The sequence below is a fragment of the Narcine bancroftii genome, chromosome 9, assembly GCF_036971445.1.
Source record: "Narcine bancroftii isolate sNarBan1 chromosome 9, sNarBan1.hap1, whole genome shotgun sequence".
Taxonomy (NCBI): Eukaryota; Metazoa; Chordata; class Chondrichthyes; order Torpediniformes; family Narcinidae; genus Narcine; species Narcine bancroftii.
Genome location: NC_091477.1, coordinates 66,809,340 through 66,836,965, shown reverse-complemented (window position 1 = coordinate 66,836,965; position 27,626 = coordinate 66,809,340). Strand labels below are relative to the sequence as shown.

The 27,626-nt window shown below is 47.1% G+C and overlaps 1 protein-coding gene across 1 annotated transcript in view; it reads right to left on the bottom strand.

The window, feature by feature from the left end:
* Nucleotides 1-27,626, bottom strand: part of LOC138742224 (rootletin-like) — a 375,547-nt gene that overhangs the window by 47,342 nt on the left and 300,579 nt on the right. The window contains exons 22-23 of the mRNA XM_069896335.1: nucleotides 27,182-27,316; nucleotides 26,328-26,471 (exon numbers count right to left, since the gene is read on the bottom strand). Of these exons, the coding sequence (XP_069752436.1) occupies nucleotides 26,328-26,471; nucleotides 27,182-27,316 (279 nt within the window). The remainder of the gene's footprint in view (nucleotides 1-26,327; nucleotides 26,472-27,181; nucleotides 27,317-27,626) is intronic.

Below are 27,626 nucleotides of genomic sequence, written 5' to 3'. Positions count from 1 at the left end.
ACCAGGGCCTTCGCGTGCCTCACTCTACCGAGGCCGGGGCTGCCACTTCCCCCTCACTTTTTACATTTTACACCCCACTTACACAGCAGTAAGAAAGGGTGTGACTTGGTCAACCCCGTCAGAATCTAACCGGGTCCCTGACCTACCTCAGAGGTAGTTAGAGAACCCAATTAAACTTACCTAGGCCATGTCGACAGGTGATTTGGAAACAGGTATGTTCTGACCTAGGAGGGGAGGCAGGCCCCTCCAGCCCGGGTAAGGAACCTGCATAGCAGAAGGCCACTCCGATATAAAACCTACGACCCAAGGACCTCGCTGCCACATCCCAGCTTGCTTGGCAATGGCACATGAACCATGGGTGTTGGGGGTGGGGCCAGTACTGCGCACACTGCACTCCAACTAAAAGCTCCTTTACGCAGGCCTGAGGACATGTCCACGTCCTCCCCCTCCACGTCCTCCCCCTCAAAAGATGCTCACAAACTCAAGCTAGCATGCTGCAACATCAGAACCATGCTAGACAAGGCTGACAGCCACCGACCTGAATGTCAGTCTGCCCTCATCGCACATGAACTCCTCAGACTTGACATCGACATAGCCGCTCTCAGTGAAGTCCGTCTTGCAGATGTAGGCAGCCTCCAAGAATGCAGCGCGGGCTACACACTCTACTGGTCTGGTAAACCTATGGATGAACAACGCCTATCTGGTGTAGGCTTCATGGTCAAGAACTCCATTGCCTCCAAACTCGAAAACCTCCCGACAGGCCACTCTGACCGGATCATGTCCATGCGACTCCCCCTTCAAAACAAGCGTCGCATCACCCTCATCAGTGTCTATGCTCCAACACTCCAGGAGGAACAAGCAGAAAAGGACAAGTTCTACGCTGATCTGCGCAACCTCATTCAACGCACCCCTACAGCCCGACAAGGTTGTCATCCTTGGCGAATTCGACGCTTGCGTCAGCAAAGACTCAGAAACCTGGCCAGGAATCCTGGCAAGCATGGTGTCGGCAAATGCAATGACAATGGGCTCCTCCTGTTGGAACTCTGCGCAGAACAGCGGCTTGTCATTACAAACACCCTTTTTCAGCAGAGGGACCTGGATGCATCCCCGATCTAAACATTGGCACCTCCTGGACTACGTCCTGGTGCGAGAAAAAGACAAACGAGATGTGCTCCACTCCGGGGTCATGCCCAGCGCAGAATGCCACACTGACCACCGGCTCGTTCGCCTCAAGCTCAACCTTCACTTCAAGCCAAAGTCCAGGAACAGTAAAGCCCCCAGAAAGAGGTTCAATGTTGGAAACTTGCAGTCAGACGAAGTGAGAGGAAACTTCCAGGCAAACCTCAAAGCAAAGCTTGAGGATGCAATCTGTCTCACGGACTCGTCCCCTGAAACCCTCTGGGATCAGCTGAAGACTGCCATATTGCAATCCACTGAAGAGGTACTGGGCTTCTCCTCCAGGAAAAACAAGGACTGGTTCGACGAAAATAACCAGGAAATCCAGGAGCTGCTGGCAAAGAAGCGAGCTGCCCACCAGGCTTACCTTGCAAAGCCATCCTGGCCAGAGAAGAAACGAGCCTTTTGTCGTGCGTGCAGCCATCTTCAGCGCAAACTCCGGGAGATCCAAAATGAGTGGTGGACTAGCCTTGCCAAATGAACCCAGCTCAGTGCGGACATTGGCGACTTCAGGGGTTTTTACAAGGCTCAAAAGGCTGTGTACGGCCCCTCACCCCAAGTCCAATGCCCCGCTGCGCAGCTCAGACGGCAAAATCCTCCTCAGCAACAAGATCTCCATCCTCAACCGATGGTCAGAACACTTCCAATCTTTTTTCAGTGCCAACCGCTCAGTCCAAGAATCCGCCCTGCTTCAGCTCCCTCAACAGCCCTTAAGGCTAGAGCTGGATGAGGTCCTCACCCGGGAAGAGACATATAAGGCATTGAACAACTGAAAAGTGGCAAAGCAGCAGGTATGGATGGAATTCCCCCAGAGGTCTGGAAGGCTGGCGGCAAAACTCTGCATGCCAAACTGCATGAGTTTTTCAAGCTCTGCTGGGACCAAGGAAAGCTGCCTCAGGACCATCGTGATGCCATCATCATCACCCTGTACAAAAACAAAGGCTAGAAATCAGACTGCTCAAACTACAGTGGAATCACGCTGCTCTCCTTTGCAGGCAAAATCTTCGCTAGGATTCTCCGAAATAGAATAATACCTAGTGTCTCCGAAAATGTACTGCCAGAATCACAGTGAGGCTTTCGCGCAAACAGAGGAACTACTGACATGGTCTTTGCCCTCAAACTGCACCAAGAAAAGTGCAGAGAACAAAACAAAGGACTCTACATCACCTTTGTTGACCTCACCAAAGCCTTCGACACCGTGAGCAGCAAAGGGCTTTGGGAAATACTAGAGTGCCTCGGATGCCCCCCAAAGTTAACATAACATAACAATTACAGCACGGAAACAGGCCATTAGGCCCTTCTAGTCCGCACCGAACCAAACACCCCTTTCTATTCCCACCTCCCTGCACAATGCCCATAACCCTCCATCTTCTTCTCATCCATATACCTGTGCAACCTTTTCTTAAATAATACAATTGACTCCGCCGCCACTATTTCTCCCGGAAGATGATTCCACACAGCTACCACTCTCTGAGTAAAGAAGTTCCCCCTCATGTTACCTCTAAACCTCTGCCCCTTAATTCTTAACTCATGTCCTCTTGTTTTAATCTTTCCTCCTCTTAACGGAAATAGTCTATCCACATCCATTCTGTCTATCCCTTTCATAATCTTAAATACTTCTATCAAATCCCCTCTCAACCTTCTACGCTCCAAAGAATAAAGACCCAATCTGTCCAATCTCTCCCCATACTCCAGATGCTTAAACCCAGGCAACATTCTGGTAAACCTTCTCTGCACTCTCTCCACTCTGTTTATATCCTTCCTATAATTAGGCGACCAGAACTGCACACAGAACTCCAAATTAGGCCACACCAACGTCTTATACAATCTCAACATCACCTCCCAACTCCTATATTCCATGCAATGATTGATAAAGGCCAGCATACTAAAAGCCTTCTTCACCACCCTATTCACGTGAGTTTCTACCTTCAGGGAACGATGTACCGTTACTCCTAAATCTTTCTGCTCTTCTGTATTCCTCAATGCTCTCCCATTTACCACGTATGTCCTATTCTGATTCTTCTTACCAAAATGAAGCACCTCACACTTATCAGCATTAAATTCCATCTGCCATTTTTCAGCCCACTTTTCTAAGCAGCCCAAATCCCTCTGCAATCCTTGAAAACCTTCTTCATTATCCACTATTCCACCTATCTTAGTATCGTCTGCATATTTACTAATCCAATTCACCACCCCATCATCTAGATCATTAATGTATATAACGAACAACAATGGGCCCAATACAGATCCTTGAGGCACACCACTGGTCACCGGCCTCCAACCTGACAGACAATTATCCACTACCACTCTCTGGCCTCTCCCTTTCAGCCAATGTTCAATCCATTTGACTATCTTAAAATTTATACCTAAAGACTACACCTTCCTAATTAACCTTCCATGTGGTACCTTATCGAAGGCCTTACTGAAGTCCATATAGACAACATCCACTGCACTACCCTCATCCACATTCCTAGTCACCTCTTCAAAAAATTCAATCAGATTGGTCAAACATGACCTTCCTCCCACAAATCCATGTTGAGTGCTCCTGATCAGACCCTGTCTATCCAGATGTTTATAAGTACTATCTCTAAGAATTTTCTCCATTAATTTACCTACCACAGACGTCAAACTTACAGGCCGATAGTTGCCAGGCTTCCTCCTTGAACCCTTTTTAAATAACGGAACCACATGCGCAATGCGCCAATCCTCCGGCACTATCCCCATATCTAATGACATTTGGAAAATTACCGCCAGAGCCTCTGCTATTTCCTCCTTCACTTCTCTCAATGTCCTGGGGAAGATCCCGTATGGTCCCGGAGACTTATCCACCTTTATATTCTTCAAAAACCTTAAAACTACACCTTTTGTAATCTCTATATTCCCCATATTTACCCAATTTGCTTTTTTTATCCCACATCTCCCAATATCCTTCTCCTTAGTGAATACCGAAGAAAAGAAACTGTTCAATATCTCCCCCATTTCTCTAGGCTCCACACACAGTTTTCCACTCTGATTTTCTAAGGGACCAATTTTGTCTCTAGCTTTCCTCTTATCATTAACATATTTGTAGAACTCTTTTGGATTAGTTTTCACCCTGCTTGCCATAGTTTTCTCGTACCTTCTTTTAGCTTTCCTAATTCCTCTCTTAAGATTCCTCTTACATTCAATGTATCTTTCAAACATCTCCTTAACTCCATGCTTCTTATATCTAATGTACGCCTCCCTTTTTCTTCGAACCAAGTTTCCAATATTCCTTGAAAACCACGGCTCTCTCAAACCTTTTGCCCCTCCTTTTAACCTAACAGGAACATAAAGCTTTTGCACTCTCAAAAGCTGATCTTTAAAAGACTTCCATCTCTCTACTACATCCTGCCCATAAAACAAATTGTCCCAATGCACACCCTGCAAGTCCTTTCGCATCTCCTCAAATCTAGCTTTTCCCCAATCAAAAACCTCAATCCTTGGCCCTGATTTCTCTCTTTCCATAATGACATTGAAGCTGATGGCATTATGATCACTGGACCCGAAGTGCTCGCCAACACTAACCTCCGTCACTTGACCCATCCCATTTGCCAACAGTAGATCTAACACTGCTCATTCTCTGGTCGGCACCTCTACATATTGTTGTAAAAAACTAGCTTGCACACATTTCACAAACTCTAACCCATCCAGTCCTTTCACAGAATGTGTTTCCCAATCTATATGTGGAAAATTAAAATCTCCCATAATTACAACCCTGTGCTTATCACAAATATCTACTATCTCCCTACAGATTTGCTCCTCTAGGTCTCGGTCCCCTCCGGGTGGTCTATAATACACCCCTACAAGTGTAACCTCTCCTTTCCTACTCCTCAGTTCCACCCAAATAGCCTCCGTGGATGTGCCCTCTAATCTATCCTTCCTAGGCACCGCTGTAATATTTTCCCTGACAAGCAATGCAACCCCACCTCCTCTTGCCCCTCCGACTCTATCACACCTAAAACAACGAAACCCAGGGATATTCAGTTGCCAATCACATCCCTCCTGCAACCATGTCTCACTAATCGCTACCACATCATACTTCCAAGTATCAATCCACACCTTCAGCTCATCCACCTTTTTTACAATACTCCTGGCATTAAAATATATGAATTTCATGGATTTCCCAATTTTTAATCCCTGTTTTCCCTCATCTTTAAGAACAACATTATTTACTTTTCCTGCCAATTGCCCTTCATCTTCTTCCAGAGCATTTCCCTTCTCTATCACCTGCCCATCCATATTCAAATACTTACTACAAACTATCTTTGTTTGCATTCTAACCTTCTCCTTACTGCTCTGTACTATTTTGTTCCCTTCCCCCAACAATTCTAGTTTAAAGGATCCTGAGTAGCCCTAGCAAATACCTCTGCCAGGATTCTGGTCCCCCTGGGATTTAAGTGTAACCCGTCCTTACTGTACAGGTCACATCTCCCCCAAAAAAGGTCCCAGTTATCCAGAAACTTAAAACCCTGCCCCTTACTCCACCCCTTCAGCCACGTGTTAATCCTCCACCTCATTCTATTTCTATTCACACTGTCACGTGGTACAGGGAGTAATCCAGAGATTACCCCCTTTGCGGTCCTTCTTTTTAACTCCCTACCTAACTGCCTGTACTCACTTTTTAGGACAACATGGTTATCCAACTGCATGAAAACCAACAAGGTCGGGTCAGATACAGCAATGAGCTCTCTGAACACTTCTCCATTAACAATGGCGTGAAGCAAGGCTGCGTTCTCGCACCAACCCTCTTTTCAATCTTCTTAAGCATGATGCTGAAACAAGCCATGAAAGACCTCAACCATCAAGACGCTGTTTACATCCGGAACCGCACGGATGGCAGTCTCTTCAATCTGAGGCCCCTGCAAGCTCACACCAAGACACAAGAGCAACTTGTCCGTGAACTACTCTTTGCAGATGATGCCGCTTTAGTTGCCCATTCAGAGCCAAGTCTTCAGCGCTTGACGTCCTGTTTGGCGGAAATTGCCAAAATGTTTGGCCTGGAAGTCAGCCTGAAGAAAACTGAGGTCCTCCATCAGCCAGCTCCCCACCATGACTACCAGCCCCCCCATCTCCATCGGGCACACAAAACTCAAAACGGTCAACCAGTTTACCTATCTCGGTTGCACCATTTCATCGGATGCAAAGATCGACAACGAGATAGGCAACAGACTCGCCAAGGCAAATAGCGCCTTTGGAAGACTACACAAAAGAGTCTGGAAAAACAACCAACTGAAGAACCTCACAAAGATTAGCATATACAGAGCCGTTGTCATACCCACACTCCTGTTCGGCTCCAAATCATGGATCCTCTACCGGCACCACCTACGGCTCCTAGAACGCTTCCACCAGCGTTGTCTCCGCTCCATCCTCAACATTCATTGGAGCGACTTCATCCCTTACATCGAAGTACTTGAGATGGCAGAGACCAACAGCATCGAATACACGCTGCTAAAGATCCAACTGCGCTGGGTAGGTCATGTCTCTAGAATGGAGGACCATCGCATTCCCAAGATCGTGTTATATGGCAAGCTCTCCACTGGTCATCGTGTCAGAGGTGCACCAAAGAAAAGGTACAAGGACTGCCTAAAGAAAGCTCTTGCTGGCTGCCACATTGACCACTGCCAGTGGGCTGATAGGAAAAACCCAACACCCAACCCAAACCAACAAATTTTCCCCTGCAACCGCTGCAACTGTGTCTGCCTGACTCGCATCAGACTTGTCAGCCACAAACGAGCCTGCAGCTCATGTGGACATTTACCCCTCCATAAATCTTCGTCCGTGAAGCCAAGCCAAAGAAAATGCAAAGATGAGTTGTTGAGTACAGGCATGTAAGGTTCTGGTGCTGTGTACGGGCATATTAAGTTGTGCTGTTGAGTATGGGCTTATTAAGATGCGGTGTTGTGCATGGACATGTTAAATGAGGTGTTAATTTTCAGCATGTTAAGATGTAGTGTTAAGTATGGGCATGGTAAGATGTGGTAATGACTACGGGCATGTTCAGATGTGCTGTTGAGTAGTGGTATGTAAACATGAGTTGTTGAGTACGGGCATGTAAAGTTCTGGTGCTGTGTACGGGCATATAAAGAAGGGCTGTTGATTTGGTGTTTGTTAAGATGTGGAGCTGAATATGGCCATGTTAAGATGTAGGGTTGAGTATGGACATGTTAAGATGAGTTGAGTATGGGCATGTTAAGATGAGTTGTTGAGTAAAGACATGTTAAATTGTGGTATTGAGAATGGGCATGTTACGATGTGGATTTGAGTATGGGCATGTTATGATGTGGTTTTGAGTAGTGGTATGTCTTCCCTGTGCCTTCCCTGTGCCCAGACCGGGGCCGCCACCTCCTTCTTTCTGCCCAGACCGGGGCCTCCGCCTGCTTCACTCTGTCGAGGCCGGGGCCACTGCCTCCCCCTCGCTTCTGCCCGGACCGGGGCCTTCGCGTGCCTCACTCTACCGAGGCCGGGGCTGCCACTTCCCCCTCGCTTTTTACATTTTACACCCCACTTACACAGTAGTAAGAAAGGGTGTGACTTGGTCAACCCCGTCAGAATCCAACCGGGTCGCTGACCTACCTCAGAGTTAGTTAGACAACCCAATTAAACTTACCTAGGCCATGTCCACAGGTGATTTGCAACCAGGTATGGTCCGACCTAGGAGGGGAGGCAGGCCCCTCCAGCCCGGGTAAGAAACCTGCATAGGAGAAGGCCACTCCGATATAAAACCTACGACCCAAGGACCTCGCTGCCACGTCCCAGCCTGCTTGGCCACGGCTCACGAACCATGGGTGTTAGGGGTGGGGCCAGTACTGCGCACACTGCACTCCAACTAAAAGCTCCTTTGCGCAGGCCTGAGGACATGTCCACGTCCTCCCCCTCCACGTCCTCCCCCTCAAAAGATGCTCACAAACTCAAGCTAGCATGCTGCAACATCAGAACCATGCTAGACAAGGCTACAGCCACCGACCTGAATGTCAGTCTTCCCTCATCGCACATGAACTCCTCAGACTTGACCTCGACATAGCCGCTCTCAGTGAAGTCCGTCTTGCAGATGTAGGCAGCCTCCAAGAATGCAGCGCGGGCTACACACTCTACTGGTCTGGCAAACCTATGGATGAACGACGCCTATCTGGTGTAGGCTTCATGGTCAAGAACTCCATTGCCTCCAAACTCGAAAACCTACCGACAGGCCACTCTGACCGGATCATGTCCATGCGACTCCCCCTTCAAAACAAGCATCGCATCACCCTCATCAGTGTCTATGCTCCAACCTTCCAGGCGGAACAAGCAGAAAAAGACAAGTTCTATGCTGATCTGCACAACCTCATTCAACGCATCCCTACAGCCGACAAGGTTGTCATCCTTGGCGACTTCAACGCTTGCGTCAGCAAAGACTCAGAAACCTGGCCAGGAATCCTAGGCAAGCATGGTGTCGGCAAATGCAATGACAACGGGCTCCTCCTGTTGGAACTCAGCGCAGAACAGCGGCTTGTCATTACAAACACCCTTTTTCAGCAGAGGGACCTGGATGCATCCCCGATCCAAACACTGGCACCTCCTGGACTACGTCCTGGTGCGAGAAAGAGACAAACGAGATGTGCTCCACACCAGGGTCATGCCCAGTGCGGAATGCCACACTGACCACCGGCTCGTTCGCTTCAAGCTCAACCTTCACTTCAAGCCAAAGTCCAGGAACAGTAAAGCCCCCAGAAAGAGGTTCAATGTTGGAAACATGCAGTCAGACGAAGTGAGAGGAAACTTCCAGGCAAATCTCAAAGCAAAGCTCGAGGATGCAATCTGCCTCATGGACTCGTCCCCTGAAACCCTTTGAGATCAGCTGAAGACTGCCATACTGCAATCCACTGAAGAGGTACTGGGCTACTCCTCCAGGAAAAACAAGGACTGCATTGATGAAAATAACCAGGAAATCCAAGAGCTGCTGGCAAAGAAGCGAGCTGCCCACCAGGCTCACCTTGCAAAGCCATCCTGGCCAGACAAGAAACGAGCCTTCCGTCGCGCATGCAGCCATCTTCAGCACAAACTCTGGGAGATCCAAAATGAGTGGTGGACTAGCCTCGCCAAATGAACCCAGCTCAGCGCGGACATTGGCGACTTAAGGGGTTTTTACAAGGCTCTAAAGGCTGTGTACGGCCGCTCACCCCGTCCAAAGCCCGCTGTGAAGCTCAGACGGCAAAATCCTCCTCAGCGACAAGATCTCCATCCTCAACCGATGGTCAGAACACTTCCAATCTCTTTTCAGTGCCAACCGTTCAGTCCAAGAATCTGCCCTGCTTCAGCTCCCTCAACAGCCCTTAAGGCTAGAGCTGGATGAGGTCCTCACCCGGGAAGAGACATATAAGGCAATTGAACAACTGAAAAGTGGCAAAGCAGCAGGTATGGATGGAATCCACCCAGAGGTCTGGAAGGCTGGCGGAAAAACTCTGCATGCCAAACTGCATGAGTTTTTCAAGCTCTGCTGGGACCAAGGAAAGCTGCCTCAGGACCTTCGTGATGCCATCATCATCACCCTGTACAAAAACAAAGGCGAGAAATCAGACTGCTCAAACTACAGTGGAATCAAGCTGCTCTCCTTTGCAGGCAAAATCTTCGCTAGGATTCTCCTAAATAGAATAATACCTAGTGTCTCCGAAAATGTACTGCCAGAATCACAGTGAGGCTTTCGCGCAAACAGAGGAACTACTGACATGGTCTTTGTCCTCAGACAGCTCCAAGAAAAGTGCAGAGAACAAAACAAAGGACTCTACATCACCTTTGTTGACCTCACCAAAGCCTTCGACACCGTGAGCAGGAAAGGGCTTTGGCAAATATTAGTGCGCCTCGGATGCCCCCCAAAGTTCCTCAACATGGTTATCCAACTGCACGAAAACCAACAAGGTCGGGTCAGATACAGCAATGAGCTCTCTGAACACTTCTCCATTAACAATGGCGTAAAGCAAGGCTGCGTTCTCGCACCAACCCTCTTTTCAATCTTCTTCAGCATGATGCTGAAACAAGCCATGAAAGACCTCAACAATCAAGACGCTGTTTACATCCGGAACCGCACGGATGGCAGTCTCTTCAATCTGAGGTGCCTGCAAGCTCACACCAAGACACAAGAGCAACTTGTCCGTGAACTACTCTTTGCAGACGATGCCGTTTTAGTTGCCCATTCAGAGCCAAGTCATCATGGCTTGACGTCCTGTTTGGCGGAAATTGCCAAAATGTTTGGCCTGGAAGTCAGCCTGAAGAAAACTGAGGTCCTCCATCAGCCAGCTCCCCACCATGACTACCAGCCCCCCCATCTCCATCGGGCACACAAAACTCAAAACGGTCAACCAGTTTACCTATCTCGGCTGCACCATTTCATCGGATGCAAGGATCGACAACGAGATAGGCAACAGACTCGCCAAGGCAAATAGCGCCTTTGGAAGACTACACAAAAGAGTCTGGAAAAACAACCAACTGAAAAACCTCACAAAGATTAGCGTATACAGAGCCGTTGTCATACCCACACTCCTGTTCGGCTCCGAATCATGGATCCTCTACCGGCATCACCTACGGCTCCTAGAACGCTTCCACCAGCGTTGTCTCCGCTCCATCCTCAACATTCATTGGAGCGACTTCATCCCTAACATCGAAGTACTCGAAATGGCAGAGGCCAACAGTATCGAATCCACGCTGCTGAAGATCCAACTGCACTGGATAGGTCATGTCTCCAGAATGGAGGACCATCGCCTTCCCAAGATCGTGTTATATGGCGAGCTCTCCACAGGCCACCGAGACAGAGGTGCACCAAAGAAGAGGTACAAGGACTGCCTAAAGAAATCTCTTAGTGGCTGCCACATTGACCTCCGCCAGTGGGCTGATATTGCCTCAAACCGTGCATCTTGGCGCCTCAAAGTTCGGCGGGCAGCAACCTCCTTTGAAGAAGAACGCAGAGCCTACCTCACTGACAAAAGACAAAGGAGGAAAAACTCAACACCCAACCCCAAACAACGAATTTTCCCTTGCAACCGCTGCAACTGTGTCTGCCTGTCCCGCATCAGACTTGTCAGCCACAAACGAGCCTGCAGCTGACGTGGACATTACCCCTCCATAAATCTTCGTCCGCGAAGCCAAACCAAAGAAAAATGTCAAGAACTCCATTGCAGAGTTCTCTCCAGTCATAAATAATTTTCTACTAGAACTTTTCTTTCTAATCCTCAACCAATGCTGCATGCCCTTTACTTGGCCGCAGCAGGAGTAAACGCAGGCAGGCCGATTCCAGGGCGCAACATTCCATAACTGGGTACAGTGGTCGTACACCTCCAGAAATGCTTCAACCTAAAAGGGGAGGCAGGCCTCTTCAGCCTGGTTAAGCAACCTGCATAGGAGAAGGTCACTACAATATAAAACCTACGACCCAAGGACCTCGCTGCCACGTGCTAGCTTGCTTGGCCACAGCACACGAACCATGGGTGTTAGGGGTGGTGCCAGTACTGCGCACCTGCACTCCACCTAAAAGCTCCTTTGCGCAGGCCTAAGGACAGGTCTACATCCTCCCCCTCAAAAGATGCACACAAACTCAAGCTAGCATGCTGGAACATCAGAACCATGCTAGACAAGGCTGACAACCACCGACCTGAACGTCGGTCTGGCCTCATCGCACAGGAACTCCTCAGACTCGACATCGACATAGCCGCTCTCAGCGAAGTCCACCTTTCAGATGTAGGGAGCCTCCAAGAACACGGCGTGGGCAACACACTCTACTGGTCTGGCAAGCCTCAGGCTGAACAATGCCTATCTGGTGTTGGCTTCATGGTCAAGAACTCCATTGCTTCCAAACTCGAAAACCTCCCGACAGGCCACTCTGACCGGATCATCTCCATGTGACTCCCCCTTCAAAACAAGCGACGCATCACTCTCATCAGTGTCTATGCTCCAACCCTTCAGGCGGAACCAGCAGAAAAGGACAAGTTCAACACTGAACTGTGCAACCTCATCCAATGCACCCCTACAGCCGACAAGGTTGTCATCCTTGGCGACTTCAACGCTTGCGTCGGCAAAGACTCAGAAACCTGGCCAAGAATCCTTGGCAAGCATGGTGTCGGCAAGTGCAATGACAACGGGCGCCTCCTGTTGGAATTCTGCGCAGAACAGCGGCTTATCATTACTAACACCCTTTTCCAGCAGAGAGACAGCCTGAAGACTACCTGGATGCATCCCCCATCCAAACACTGGCACCTCCTGGACTACATTCTGGTGCGAGGAAGACACAAATGAGATGTGCTGCACACCAGGGTCATGCCCAGCGCGGAATGCCACACTTACCACCGGCTTGATCGCTGCAAGTTCAACCTTCACATCAAACCAAAGTTCAAGAACAGTGGAGCCCCCCAGAAAGAGGTTCAATGTTTGAAACTTGCAGTCAGAGATAGTGAGAGGAAACTTCCAGGCAAATCTCCAAGCAAAGTTCGAGGATGCAAACTGCCTCATGGACACGTCTCCTGAAACCCTCTGGGATCAGCTGAAAACGGCCATACTGCAATCCAATGAAGAGGTACTGGGCTTCTCCTCCAGAAAAAACAAGGACTGGTTTGACGAAAACAACCAGGAAATCCAGGAGCTGCTGGCAAAGAAGTGAGCTGCCCACCAGACTCACCTTGCAAAGCCTTCCTGGCCCGAGAAAAAACGAGCCTTCCGTCTCGCATGCAGCCATCTTCAGCGCAAACTCCGGGAGATCCAAAATGTGTGGTGGACAAGCCTCGCCAAACGAACCCAGCTTAGCGCCGACATTGGCGACTTCAAGGGTTTTTATGAGACACTAAAGGCTGTGTACGGCCCCTCACCCCAAATCCAAAGCCCTCTCCGCAGCTCAGACGGCGAAGTCCTCCTCGGCAACAAGATCTCCATCCTCAACCGATGGTCAGAACACTTCCAATCCCTTTTCAGTGCCAACCGCTCAGTCCAAGAATCGCCCTGCTCCAGCTCCCTCAACAACTCTTGAGTCTAGAGCTGGATGATGTCCTTACCCAGGAAGAGACATATAAGGCAATTGAAAAACTGAAAAGTGGCAAAGCAGCAGGTATGGATGGAATCCCCCCAGAGGTCTGGAAGGCTGGCGGCAAAGATCTGCATACCAAAGTGCATGAGTTTTTCATGCTCTGCTGGGACCAAGGAAAGCTGCATCAGGACCTTCATCATCACCCTGTACAAAAAGAAAGGCGAGAAATCAGACTGCTCAAACTACAGGGGAATCACTCTGCTCTTCATTGCAGGCAAAATCTTCACTAGGATTCTCCTTAATAGACTAATACCTGGTGTCGCCGAAAATGTCCCCCCAGAATCACAGTGTGGCTTTCGCACAAACAGAGGAACTACTGACGTGGTCTTTGCCCTCAGACAGCTCCAAGAAAAGTGCAGAGAACAAAACAAAGGACTCTACATCAACTTTGTTGACCTCACCAAAGCCTTTGACACCGTGAGCAGGAAAGGGCTTTGGCAAATACTAGAGCGCCTCGGATGCCCCCCCAAGTTCCTCAACATGGTTATCCAACTGCACGAAAACCAACAAGGTCGGGTCAGATACAGCAATGAGCTCTCCGAACGCTTCTCCCTTGACAATGGCGTGAAGCAAGGCTGCGTCCTCGCACCAACCCACTTTACTATCTTCTTCAGCATGATGCTGAAACAAGCCATGAAAGACCTCAACAATGAAGATGCTGTTTACATCTGTTACCGCACGGATGGCAGTCTCTTCAATCTTAGGCACCTGCAAGCTCATACCAAGACACAAGAGCAATTTGTCCGTGAACTACTCTTTGTAGACTATGCCGCTTTAGTTGCCCATTCAGAGCCAGCTCTCCAGCGCATGACGTCCTGTTTTGGGGAAACGGCCAAAATGTTTGGCCTGGAAGTCAGCCTGAAGAAAACTGAGGTCCTCCATCAGCCAGCTCCCCACCATGACTACCAGCCCCCCCACATCTCCATCGGGCACACAGAACTCAAAACGGTCAAACAGTTTACCTACCTCGGCTGCACCATTTCATCTGATGCAAGGATCGACAAAGAGATAGATAACAGACTCGCCAAAGCAAGTAGCGCCTTTGGAAGACTACACAAAAGAGTCTGGAAAAACAATCACCTGAAGAAACACACAAAGATCAGTGTGTACAGAGCCATTGTCATACCCACGCTCCTGTTCGGCTCCGAATCTTGGGTCCTCTACTGGCATCACCTATGGCTCCTAGAACGCTTCTGTCAGCGCTGTTTCCGCTCCATCCTCAACATTCATTGGATTGACTTCATCACCAACATCGAAGTACTCAAGCTGGCAGAGTCTGCAAGCATCGAATCCACGCTGCTGAAGACTCATCTGCACTGGGTGGGTTATGTCTCCAGAATGGAGGACCATCGCCTTCCCAAGATCGTGTTATATGGCGAGCTCTCCACTGGCCACCAAGACAGAGGTGCACCAAAGAAGAGGTACAAGGACTGCTTCAAGAAATCTCTTGGTGCCTGCCACATTGACCACCGCCAGTGGGCTGATGTCACCTCCAACCGTGCATATTGGCGCCTCGCAGTTCAATGGGCTGCAACCTCCTATGAAGAAGACCGCAGAGCCCACCTCACTGACAAAAGACAAAGTAGGAAGCACCCAACGCCCAACCCCAACCAACCTATTTTCCCTTGCAACCACTGCAACGGTGCCTTCCTGTCCCTCATCGGACTTGTCAGTCACCAACGAGCCTGCAGCAGACGTGGACATACCCCTCCATAAATCTTCGTCCGCAAAGCCAAGCGAAAGAAGAAAGAAGATGTCAAGATGTGTTGTTGAGTATGGGCATGTTAAGTTGTGCTGTTGAGTACAGGCATGTTAAGATATGGTGTTGTGCATGGGCAAGTTATGATGTGGTTTTGAGTCAGGATATGTTAAAATGTGATGTTGAATATGGGCATGTTAAGATGTGGTGTTGAGTATAAGCATGTTAAGTTGTGGTGTTAGGAATGAGCATGTTACGATGTGGATTTGAGTATGGGCATGTTGGGATGTGGTTTGAGTAGGGGGATGTTAAGATTTGCTGTTGACTACGGACATGGTAAGATGTGGTGTTGAGTATGTGCATGTTAAGATGTGGTTTTGAGTCTGGATATGTTAAAATGTGATGTTGAATATGAGCATATTAAGATGTGGTGTTGAGTTAAGGCATGTTAAGTTGTGGTATTGAGAACGGGCATGTTAAGGTCTGGTGTTGTGCATGTGAAAGTTGGGATGTGGTTTTGAGTAGGCGTATGTTACAATGTTGTTTTGAGTCTGGATATGTTAAAGTGTGATATTGAATATGGGCATGTTAAGATGTGGGCTTGGTTATAGGCATGTAAAGTTGTGGTGTTGACAACGGGCATGTTAGGATGTGGATTTGAGTATGGGCATGTTGGGATGTGGTTTGAGTAGGGGCATGTTAAGATTTGGTGTTGTGTGTGAGCATGTTAAGATGTGATTTTGAGTCTGGATATTTTAAAATGTGATGTTGTATATGGGCATGATAAGATGTGGTGTCGAGTATAGGCATATTAAGTTGTGGTGTTGAGAATGGCCATGATATGGTGTGGATTTAAATATGGGCATGTTGGGATGTGGTTTTGAGTATGGGTATGTTACGATGTGGTTTTGAGTAGTGGTATTTCAAAATGTGTCGTTGAGTATGGGCATGTTGAGTTGTGCTGTTGAGTACAGGCATGTTAAGATGTGGTGTTGAGTATGTGCATGTTAAGATGTAGGGTTGAGTATGGGCATGTTAAGTTGTGCTGTTAAGTAAGGGCATGTTCAGATATTGTGTTGTGCATGGGCAAGTTACGATGTGGTTTTGAGTCTGGATATGTTGGGATGAGGTTTGGAGTATAGTCATATTACGGTGTGGTTTTGAATAGTGGTATGTCAACATGTGTTGTGTATGGGCTTGTTAAGATGTGATGCTGAGTACAGGCATATTCAGGTGTGGTGTTGAGTAGGTGTATGTTAAGATGTGGTGATGAATATGGGCATGTTAAGATGTAGGGTTGAGTATGGGCATGTTAAGTTTTGCTGTTAAGTATGGACATGTTATATGTGTTTTTGAGAAGGGGTATGTTAAGATGTGGTGCTGAATATGGGCATGTTAAGATGTAGGGTTGAGTATGGACATGTTAAGATGTTGTGTTGAGTATGAGCATGTTAAGATGTGGTGTTGAGTAAAGACATGTTAAGTTGTGGTGTTGAGAACTTGTATGTTAGGATGTGGATTTACGTATGGGCATGTTGGGATGCGGTTTTCAGTAGGGACATGTTAAGTTGTGCTACTTAGTACGGACATGTTAAGAGGTGGTGTTGAATATGGGCATGTTAAGATGTAGGAATGAGTATGGACATGTTAAGATGTGGTGTTGAATATGGGCATGTTATGATGTGGTTTTGAGAATAGGCATGTTAAGTTGTGGTGTTGAGAACGGACATGTTACTATGTGGATTTGAGTATGGGCATTTTGGGATGTGGTTTGAGTAGGGGGATGTTAAGATTTGCTGTTGACTCCGGACATGGTGAGATGTGGTGTTGAATATAAAACCTACGACCCAAGGACCTCGCTGCCACGTCCCAGCTTGCTTGGCCACGGCACACGAACCATGGGTGTAAAGGGTGGGGCAAGTACTGCACACACTGCACTCCACCTAAGAGCTCCTTTGCGCAGGCCCAAGGACAGGTCCACGTCCTCCCCCTCCACGTCCTCCTCCTCCACGTCCTCCCCCTCCACGTCCTCCCCCTCAAAAGATGCTCACAAACTCAAGCTAGCATACTGGAACATCAGAACCATGCTAGACAAGGCTGACAGCCACCAACCAGAACGTCGGTCTGCCCTCATTGCACATGAACTCGTCAGACTTGACATCGACATAGCCGCTCTCAGTGAAGTCCGCCTGGCAGATGTAGGCAGCCTCCAAGAACGCGGCGCGGGCTACACACTCTACTGGTCTGGCAAGCCTTTGGATGAACGACGCCTATCTGGTGTAGGCTTCATGGTCAAGAACTTAATTGCCTCCAAACTCGAAAACCTTCCGACAGGCCACTCGGATCGAATCATGTCCTTGCGACTCCCCCTTCAAAACAAGCGTCGCATCACCCTCATCAGTGTCTATGCTCCAACCCTCCAGGCGGAACCAGCAGAAAAGGACAAGTTCTACACTGACCTGCGCAACCTCATCCAGCGCACCCCTACAGCCGACAAGGTTGTCATCCTTGGCGACTTCAACGCTCACGTCGGCAAAGACTCAGAAACCTGGCCAGGAATCCTGGGCAAGCATGGCGTCGGCAAGTGCAATGACAATGGGCGCATCCTGTTGGAGCTCTGCGCAGAACAGCGGCTTGTCATTACAAACACCCTTTTTCAGCAGAGGGACAGCCTGAAGACTACCTGGATGCATCCCCGATCCAGACACTGGCACCTCCTGGACTACATCCTGGTGCAAGAAAGTGACAAACGAGATGTGCTCCACACCAGGGTCATGCCCAGCGCGGAATGCCACACTGACCACCGGCTGGTTCGCTGCAAGCTCAAACTTCACTTCAAGCCAAAGCCCATGAACAGTAAAGCCCCCAGAAAGAGGTTCAATGTTGGAAACCTGCAGTCAGACGAAGTGAGAGGAAACTTCCAGGCAAACCTCAAAGCAAAGCTCGACGATCCAATCCGCGTCACGTACCCGTCCCCTGAAACCCTCTGGGATCAGCTGAAGATTACCATACTGCAATCCACTGAAGAGGTACTGGGCTTCTCCTACAGGAAAAACAAGGACTGGTTCGACGAAAACAGCCAGGAAATCCAGGAGCTGCTGGCAAAGAAGCGAGCTGCCCACCAGGCTCACCTTACAAAGCCGTCCTGTCCGGAGAAGAAACAAGCCTTCCGTCGCACAAGCAGCCATCTTCAGCGCAAACTCCGGGAGATCCAAAATGAGTGGTGGACTAGCCTCGCCAAGCGAACACAGCTCAGCGCGGACATTGGCGACTTCAGGGGTTTCTATGAGGCTCTAAAGGCTGTGTACAGCCCCTCACCCCAAGTCCAAGGCCCGCTGTGCAGCTCAGACGGCGAAGTCCTCCTCAGCGACAAGATCTCCATCCTCAACCGATGGTCAGAACACTTCCAATCTCTTTTCAGTGCCAACCGCTCAGTCCAAGATTCCGCCCTGCTCCAGCTCCCTCAACAGCCCCCAAGGCTAGAGCTGGATGAGGTCCTCACCCAGGATGAGACATATAAGGCAATTGAACAACTGAAAATTGGCAAAGCAGCAGGTATGGATGGAATCCCCCCAGAGGTCTGGAAGGCTGGCGGCAAAACTCTGCATGTCAAACTGCATGAGTTTTTCAAGCTTTGTTGGGACCAAGAAAACTGCCTCAGGAGCTTCGTGATGCCACCATCATCACCCTGTACAAAAAGAAAGGCGAGAAATCAGACTGCTCAAACTACAGGGGAATCACGCTGCTCTCCATTGCAGGCAAAATCTTCGCTAGGATTCTCCTAAATAGAATAATACCTAGTGACGCCGAGAATATTCTCCCAGAATCACAGTGCGGCTTTTGCGCAAACAGAGGATCTACTGACATGGTCTTTGCACTCAGACAGCTCCAAGAAAAGTGCAGAGAACAAAACAAAGGACTCTACATCACCTTTGTTGACCTCACCAAAGCCTTCGACACCGTGAGCAGGAAAGGGCTTTGGCAAATACTAGAGCGCATCGGATGCCCCCCAAAGTTCCTCAACATGGTTATCCAACTGCACGTAAACCAACAAATTCGGGTCAGATAAAGCAATGAGCTCTCTAAACCCTTCTCCATTAACAATGGCGTGAAGCAAGGCTGTGTTCTTGCACCAATCCTCTTCTCAATCTTCTTCCGCATGATGCTGAACCAAGCCATGAAAGACCTCAACAATGAAGACGCTGTTTACATCCGGTACCGCACGGATGGCAGTCTCTTCAATCTGAGGCGCCTGCAAGCTCACACCAAGACACAAGAGAAACTTGTCCGTGAACTACTCTTTGCAGACGATGCCGCTTTAGTTGCCCATTCAGAGCCAGCTCTTCAGCGCTTGATGTCCTGTTTTGCGGAAACTGCCAAAATGTTTGGCCTGGAAGTCAGCCTGAAGAAAACTGAGGTCCTCCATCAGCCAGCTCCCCACCATGACTACCAGCCCCCCCACATCTCCATCGGGCACACAAAACTCAAAACGGTCAACCAGTTTACCTATCTCGGCTGCACCATTTCATCAGATGCAAGGATCGATAACGAGATAGCCAACAGACTCGCCAAGGCAAATAGCGCCTTTGGAAGACTACACAAAAGAGTCTGGAAAAACAACCAACTGAAAAACCTCACAAAGATAAGCATATACAGAGCCGTTGTCATACCCACACTCCTGTTCGGCTCCGAATCATGGATCCTCTACCGGCATCACCTACGGCTCCTAGAACGCTTCCACCAGCGTTGTCTCCGCTTCATCCTCAACATTGATTGGTGCGCTTTCATCCCTAACATCGAAGTACTTGAGATGGCAGAGGTCGACAGCATCGGGTCCACGCTGCTAAAGATCCAGCTGTGCTGGGTGGGTCACGTCTCCAGAATGGAGGACCATCGCCTTCCCGAGATCGTGTTATATGGCAAGCTCTCCACTGGCCACCGTGACAGAGGTGCACCAAAGAAAAGGTACAAGGACTGCCTAAAGAAATCTCTTGGTGCCTGCCACATTGACCACCGCCAGTGGGCTGATATCGCCTCAAACCGTGCATCTTGGCGCCTGACAGTTTGGCGGGCAGCAACCTCCTTTGAAGAAGACCGCAGAGCCCACCTCACTGACAAAAGGCAAAGGAGGAAAAACCCAACACCCAACCCCAACCATCCAATTTTCCCCTGCAACCGCTGCAATCGTGTCTGCCTGTCCCGCATCGGACTTGTCAGCCACAAACGAGCCTGCAGCTGACGTGGACATTTACCCCCTCCATAAATCTTCATCCGCGAAGCCAAGCCAAAGAATGTCAAGATTTGTTGTTGAGTATGGGCATGTTAATTTGTGCTGTTGAGTATGGGCGTGTTAAGACATGGTGTTTAGTATGGGGATGTTAAGATGTAGGGTTGAGTATGGGCATGTTAAGGTGTGCTGTTGAGTACGGGCTTGTTAAGGTGTGCTGTTGAGTATGGGCATGTTAAGATGTGGTGACGAGTATGGGCATATTCAGATGTGGTGTTGAGTATGGGCATGTTAAGTTGTGGTGTTGAGAACTGGCATGTTTCGATGTGGACTTGAGTATGGGCATGTTGGGATGTGATTTTGAGTCTGGGAATGTTACGATGTGGTTTTGAGTAGTGGTATGTCAAAATGTGTTGTTGAGTATGGGTATGTTAAGTTGTGCTGTTGAGTACGGCGTGTTAAGATGTGGTGCTGTATATGGGCATGTTAAGATATAAGGTTGAGTACGGGCATGTTCAGATTTGGTGCTGAGTACGTGTATGTTCAGATGTGTTTTTGAATGGGGTATGTTACGATGTTTTGAGTCTGGGTATGTTAAAATGTGATGTTGAATATGGGCATGTTAAGATGTGGTGTTGAGTATATGCATGTTAAGTTGTGGTGTTGAGAACATGCATGTTAGGATGTGTATTTGCGTATGGGCATGTTGGGATGTGGTTTTGAGTAGGGACATGTTAGGAGGTTCTGTTGAGTATGGACATGTTAAGATGTGTTTTTGAGTAGGGGAATGTTAAGATGTGCTGTTGAGTACAGTATGTAAAGATGTAATGTTTCGTAGGGTTATGTTACGATGATATGTTTTGTTTGGGCATGTTAATATGTGGTGTTGAGTATGGGCATGTTAAGATGTGGTGACGAGTATGGGCATATTCAGATGTGGTGTTGAGTATGGGCATGTTAAGATGTGGTGACGAGTACGGGCATATTCAGATGTGGTGTTCAGTATGTCTATGTTAAGGTGTGGTGCTGAGTATGGGCATGTTAAGATGTGGTGACGAGTATGGGCATATTCAGATGTGGTGTTGTGTATGGGCATGTTAAGATGTGGTGACGAGTACGGGCATATTCAGATGTGGTGTTGAGTATGTCTATGTTAAGGTGTGGTGCTGAGTATGGGCATGTTAAGATGTGGTGACGAGTATGGGCATATTCAGATGTGGTGTTGAGTATGGGCATGTTAAGATGTGGTGACGAGTACGGGCATATTCAGATGTGGTGTTGAGTATGTCTACGTTAAGGTGTGGTGCTGAGTATGGGCATGTTAAGATGTGGTGACAAGTATAGGCATATTCAGATGTGGTGTTGAGTATGGGCATGTTAAAATGTGGTGACGAGTATGGGCATATTCAGATGTGGTGTTGAGTATGGGCATGTTAAGATGTGGTGACGAGTACGGGCATATTCAGATGTGGTGTTGAGTATGTCTATGTTAAGGTGTGGTGCTGAGTATGGGCATGTTAAGCTGTGGTGACGAGTATGGGCATATTCAGATGTGGTGTTGAGTATGTCTATGTTAAGGTGTGGTGCTGAGTATGGGCATGTTAAGATGTGGTGACGAGTATGGGCATATTCAGATGTGGTGTTGAGTATGGGCATTTTAAGATGTGTTTTTGAGTAGGGGTATGTTAAGGTGTGTGGTTCAGTATGGCTACGATAAAATGTGGTGTTGAGTCAGGCTATGTTCAGATGCGGTGTTGAGTAGGCGAATGTTCAGATGTGGTAGTGAGTAGCTGTATGTTAAGATGTGGCATTGAGAACGGGTAGGTTAAATTTTGCTGTTGATTATGGGCATGTTTAGATGTGGTGTTGATTATGGGCATGTTAAGGTGTGGAATTGAGTAGGCGTATGTTAAAATGTGGTGCTGCGTATGAGCATGTTAAGATGTGGAGTTGAGTTCGGTTACATTAAGATGTGGTGTATACTTTGGATATGTTAAGATATGTTGAGTATGGATATGTTAAGATTTGCTGTTGAGTATGGATATATAAAGATGTGGAGTTGAGTATGGGCATGTTAAGATGTGGTGGTGAGTGCATGTATGTTAAAATGTCGTGTTGAGTATGGGCTTGTTAAGATGTGGTGTTAAGTATGGAAAATTAAGATGTGGTGTTGCGTACAGGCATGTGAATATCTGTTGTTGAATATGGATATGTTTAGATGTGGTGTTGAGTATGGGCATGTTGTGATGTGGTGACGAGTATGGGCATATTCAGATGTGGTGTTGAGTATGGGCATGTTAAGATGTGGTGACGAGTACGGGCATATTAGGATGTGATGTTAAGTCTGTATATGTTAACATGTGGTGTTGAGTTTGCGTATGTTCAGATGTGGCATTGAATACGGTCATGTTAAGTTGTGGTGTTCAGTATGGAAATGTTAAGTCGCCAGCAGATAGCAATGTTGGAAGAACCTTGTTAGTTGAACAGATCTGATCCGAAGGGATGATTGGATCTGGATCTCTGAGACGTATCAATTTGGTTGGATTATGTACAAATTTGATGGCACTTGCATGTCATCCTGACTGTATTTATGTGACAATAAACTTTCATCACTTTCTAAGTCACTTTGACTCAGGAATATTCCATTCAGAGACTATATGATGAAAACAGTGAAGGAATAGAGAAATGCAAAGAGACGATACTGCTCAGTTCTAATTTGAAAGAAATATTCCTTATATACAAGGTTGACATAGATATTTTGACCAAAGGGTATCAAGTGTCATTGGGATTAGTTATGAAAATCGAATGGAGGAAATTTATTGGATTGTCCATGATTTAAAAGGACAACAGGTCGCGTGTGGACCATTTCTTCTCCTGCTTCCTTTGTATCAATGCTAAGGCTTCAGCAAGGAAAGCACTGGAGGAGATAAACTCAGAGTAGGGGTCACTACACAAAAAAGTGCTGGAGAAACTCCGTAGGTCACACAGCTTCCACAGAAAGTAAAAGGCAATCTACGCTCTGGCCCTGAGCTCTTGTTCAGATGTACCGAATATCAGACAGAATAAAGAGGTGGAAGGGGGTGGGAAGGGGAAGGAAGAGGAGTGCAGAAGAGCAGATTTTTTTAATTTTTAAAATTTATATTTTATTTTTAAATTTAAACGTGGACATACAGTATGGAAACAGGCCATTTTGTACCATGATCCCCAGTCGCCAACTCAAACTGCAACCTCTGGTGCACTTTTTTGGAAGATGGGAAGAAACGAGAGCCCCAGACACTGTGAGAATCCAGGCAGACACTGGGAGAATGCACCAACACCTTACAGACAGCATGGGATTCGAACTCTGGTCCTGAGCGCTGGCGCCGTAACAGTTTACATTGACTGCTACCCAATAAATAATCAGTGGATATAGTTGGGAATAGGAAAAAGAGAAAATAGCTGATGGGGGAAAGGGCAAAGGGCCAAGCAAGGAATCCTCTCTGCCAAGAGAAGGAAGGAACTGAGAGCTAGAGGGAAGAAGGCAGAGAAATGAGAGAAAAGGAGAGATCAGGGGAAGAGATTTACCGAAATGGGTGGTTGACATTGTTGCCATCTAGATCGAGACTCCCATGACAGAAAATAAAGCGTAGTTTGCCTAATTTACAAATGGTCTCAACTTGGACAGAAATGTTAGTGTGGCAGTGGGGTGTGGGGAGGTTTGTATTCACGTGCAAGCTAAAATCATGAAAGAATAGCTGAAAAGCTTTAGTGCATCTCTGTAGGTAGAGCTAATTAAATCTTACCAAATTTGACAGTAAGGCTCAGTTTAAGTGTATAGTAAGTGTTGTCATTTATTATTTCTAGCCTTGTTGGAGATATTTTTACTGAGTTTAGGGTCCAGTGACTCCAAATGCAACTACTAAGTCATCCTAAGGGGTAGTTTTCAATTAAACAAGAGGAAGGGCACAACAGACTGATTAGGTTGAGCATCGTGGACTGTTCTCATCCATCCTTAATACCCTTGTGATTTCCACGAAGGGCTGCGGTATTTAAAATCAGGACATGGATTCTTGCACCTTGGAAAGCAAACAGCACCTTGCATCCAGGATATGTAAATCCCTGAAGGCAACCAAGCATTGTCAGAATAACCGAAACTGCCAGAAAGTTTGAGTCCACATCTTGGACCCACACCCTTTCATTCCACTGCAAATGGGATTGGATATCAAAAAGCCATAATAATGCCCTCTAATTTGCCTGGGAACATGCGATCCCCAGACCCCCATGACCTATGAACAATGTCAAAACTGTGCCATGAAGCTATCCTATTCCTGTGCAATCCTCAGATTTCCAAGTCAACAAACACACATCCCCCTCTATTGTTGCAAGAGCCTGACAACTCGAGAGCAGCTGCAAGCACTTTTCCACATTTATAAAATAAATACCATGATCTCGGATTATTCCCAGTGTGAAAGGAGCTATAAAAACTTTATTGTTCCTTCTAAGATAAGCAGGGGCTTTGCTGGCGCCATGTAAGCTCTGGTTTTGTGGGTAGAAATAGGAATATTTTACTTGAACAATCAGTCATATAATAAACTAATAAAGAATAAACAAAGGGACTAACTTGAGCACTTAGCCTCTGAGAGGATGTACATAAACAAATTTAATTGCCAATGAGAAATCTATTATTTGTGTGGTCCAACATCAATCTTGGAGGCTGGTGAAACTGCCAACAGAAATAATTGGTCATGGTTTTTAAAGGATTTGTTTTGCTTTTCATTCAGTTCCAACCATTTTATCCCTTTCAGGGGAATTTGTAGTCACTTCCAGGATTCCTGGATGGCATGTCCAAACAGAAATCCTGACTCTCCTGCTTATCTCTTACAGCACAATGCAGTTCCGTGAGAGAACCACATAAAAAAAAACATTTGGGTTGAAAGGCTGAGTATGGAATGGGGGAACGTGGTCCTGTCGATCTCTGAAGGGAGAATCCATCATTGAGTAAAGTTCATTCATGTTTCGGTTACTTTGATCATAGGTGCATTTTAAGGCATCCTTAAAAGTACTTTAGAAGGTGCAGTTTGACAATTGGCAGAGGACTGTGGGTCAATCACCTTTGAATGTAAGACCTCACAGAACGTAGTTGCTCCTTGGAAATAAATGAAACATTTTAGACCCAGACGAAGTTCCTTGGGCATAAATATTTTCTGCTCCCTGCTTAATCTTCACAGAATGTTGCCACTGAAACAATGCAGCTGTGGAATTCACAGCACATCCAACCCTTTGTTTTTTTTCTCACTGGGATAACTATTTTAAATTTGATTAAGGAGACAGCGGTATTAACTTAGGTCATTATGGTCTTGAGGAGCGACGGTAGAGATTTTGGAATGGGGTCATTTCTCTGACCATGTCATCATCTTCTATGTAAGGGGACACAAAATCACACCTAAGTAACAAATAAAACTCCACAGCACTTTTTATACGTGGTTTTTCTATTCTTCCTGCAATGGGCTCTTCAAAGGATGGAATATCATCAACTACTAATGTCCATTAGAAGGATGCATTCTATACATCCTGTGACAAATCCAAGAGTTGTTACCTTCCTTGTGGTTTTTATTTCCTTATTCTGCACCCCTGAATCCTTTATATGACTCTATCAATGACTCCAAAGGCTGAGTGAGGAATGAGAGGCTTTAATACACATTAGATTTCAGCTAGCCTGACTCCATGAATGGAAGGGGGCAGGGACGTCAACCTTTATGGCCAGGTCACAGGGGGAGGGAGTTACAGGGGATCAAGAGATCAGTGGACGGGCCAGCCACTTATACACAGAACAATATATACATATCACTACAATAACTTCCTGTAAAATCAGTCTCTTCCTCAATTCTATTCAACATTTTTCCACTCAAGCTGTTTCCACACCTAATGCCTTTTGAAATAAAAACTTTTGAATTAGTTTGAGTCATCCCACAAAATCCTCACTTCAGATCTTTAACTATTGTTCAGCATTTCCATTTCTCCTCTCCTCTGAGATTGAAGGTGGCCAGACTGTCTGCCCACAAAAACGTGCTTTCTCAGGCTGGGACAACATTCCAATGTTGCAGTCAAAGTCAGCAATGGAACTGCCATCCCATCCTCAGTTATCCTGAACCTAAGCAAAGGAAACAGGTTGCTTTTGAACCAACCTCTTTGAGAGACCCTTCTCTCTGGCGAGTCAAGTCTTTAAGCTGCTCGTGGAGACGACTGACTTCCCATTCCTGGATAGCCACTGCTTGCTCAAACTGGCCTTGGAGGTCCTTAAGGTCAGCATTAATGTTGTTAATAGTATTCTGGAGAAAATAAGATGGTATAAATGATGGGCTCCTCTCTTATTCATTGCAGAAAGTTTTGATATACAGGAACTCCTATATTATGGGATGGTTTTTGTTCACTCTATGACATGTAGTACTGGTCAGATGACTTGTCAGTGTATTACTGGTACCATCTAACCTAGTACGTCCTGTCGTTTGGTCGGGCGGTTGGTGACTAAACCGCCTCCCCCACGAGGCCTGCCTGGTGAGGAAAGTGGCTAGACGCTCTGTGGGATGAAAAACAAGTCCTGTCAAAGGGCAGACGAACCCACTCGTAGGGTCAACGGCCATCTCACGAACACGTGTCGTGAAGCGCGGCAAGGGTATCCCTTGCATCAAAGCTTGGTCTAGCTGTTCACTGCAACAGAACTTTCCCCAGCCATCTTGGACCTCACCATGCCCCTGGATTGGGGAGGGGATGTCAAGAGGGTGGGTCTGGATCTGTGCAACACCCTGTTCACCTTAAAATCCATTCACACGCACGCTATTCCTTCCTTTGGAGTGGGGTATCGTCCTATCAAACCCAACAAACTGACCGAAAGGAACCATCATCATCCATGGGATGGATGGCCAGAAGAAGCAATAAGTAATTTGCTGGTCCCTGGACAATGTTGTTTGGAGTGATAACATAGCCAAACTTTAGCATTAATTTAAATGGATTTAAAAACATAGAAACTAATGACTGTCACCTTGTCCTGCTCCTGTTGAGTATGTAGCTCCCTCTTCAGTCGATCGATCTCCATGTTTGCATTATCAAGTTCACGCTGAGTGTGGCTGAGTTTTTTGGATAGGATCTTTTTCTCTGACTCTTTAATATACAAGGCCTTAGAAAAGGGAAAAGAGCTTAATCAAATTGTGGAAGGAGCCAGGTTGGCTGATGGCGAATGAAGAATTGAATCATGTTTGGGGGAGCATCTTACACAACTGATAACTGAACTTTATTTCTGGATAAATCATACTGTAGACCTTTTCCTCAGGAAATCTAAAATTACATGGTGCAGCGGCTGCTAGCGGCAGCATTACTGAAATGAAGCACATCGACACAACATGAGGGTGAACTAGTAAATGACTTTATTTGAATCTCTCACGCTGCTTTTAGGGGATGACCCACTTCCTGTCTGGTCTGTGGGAGTG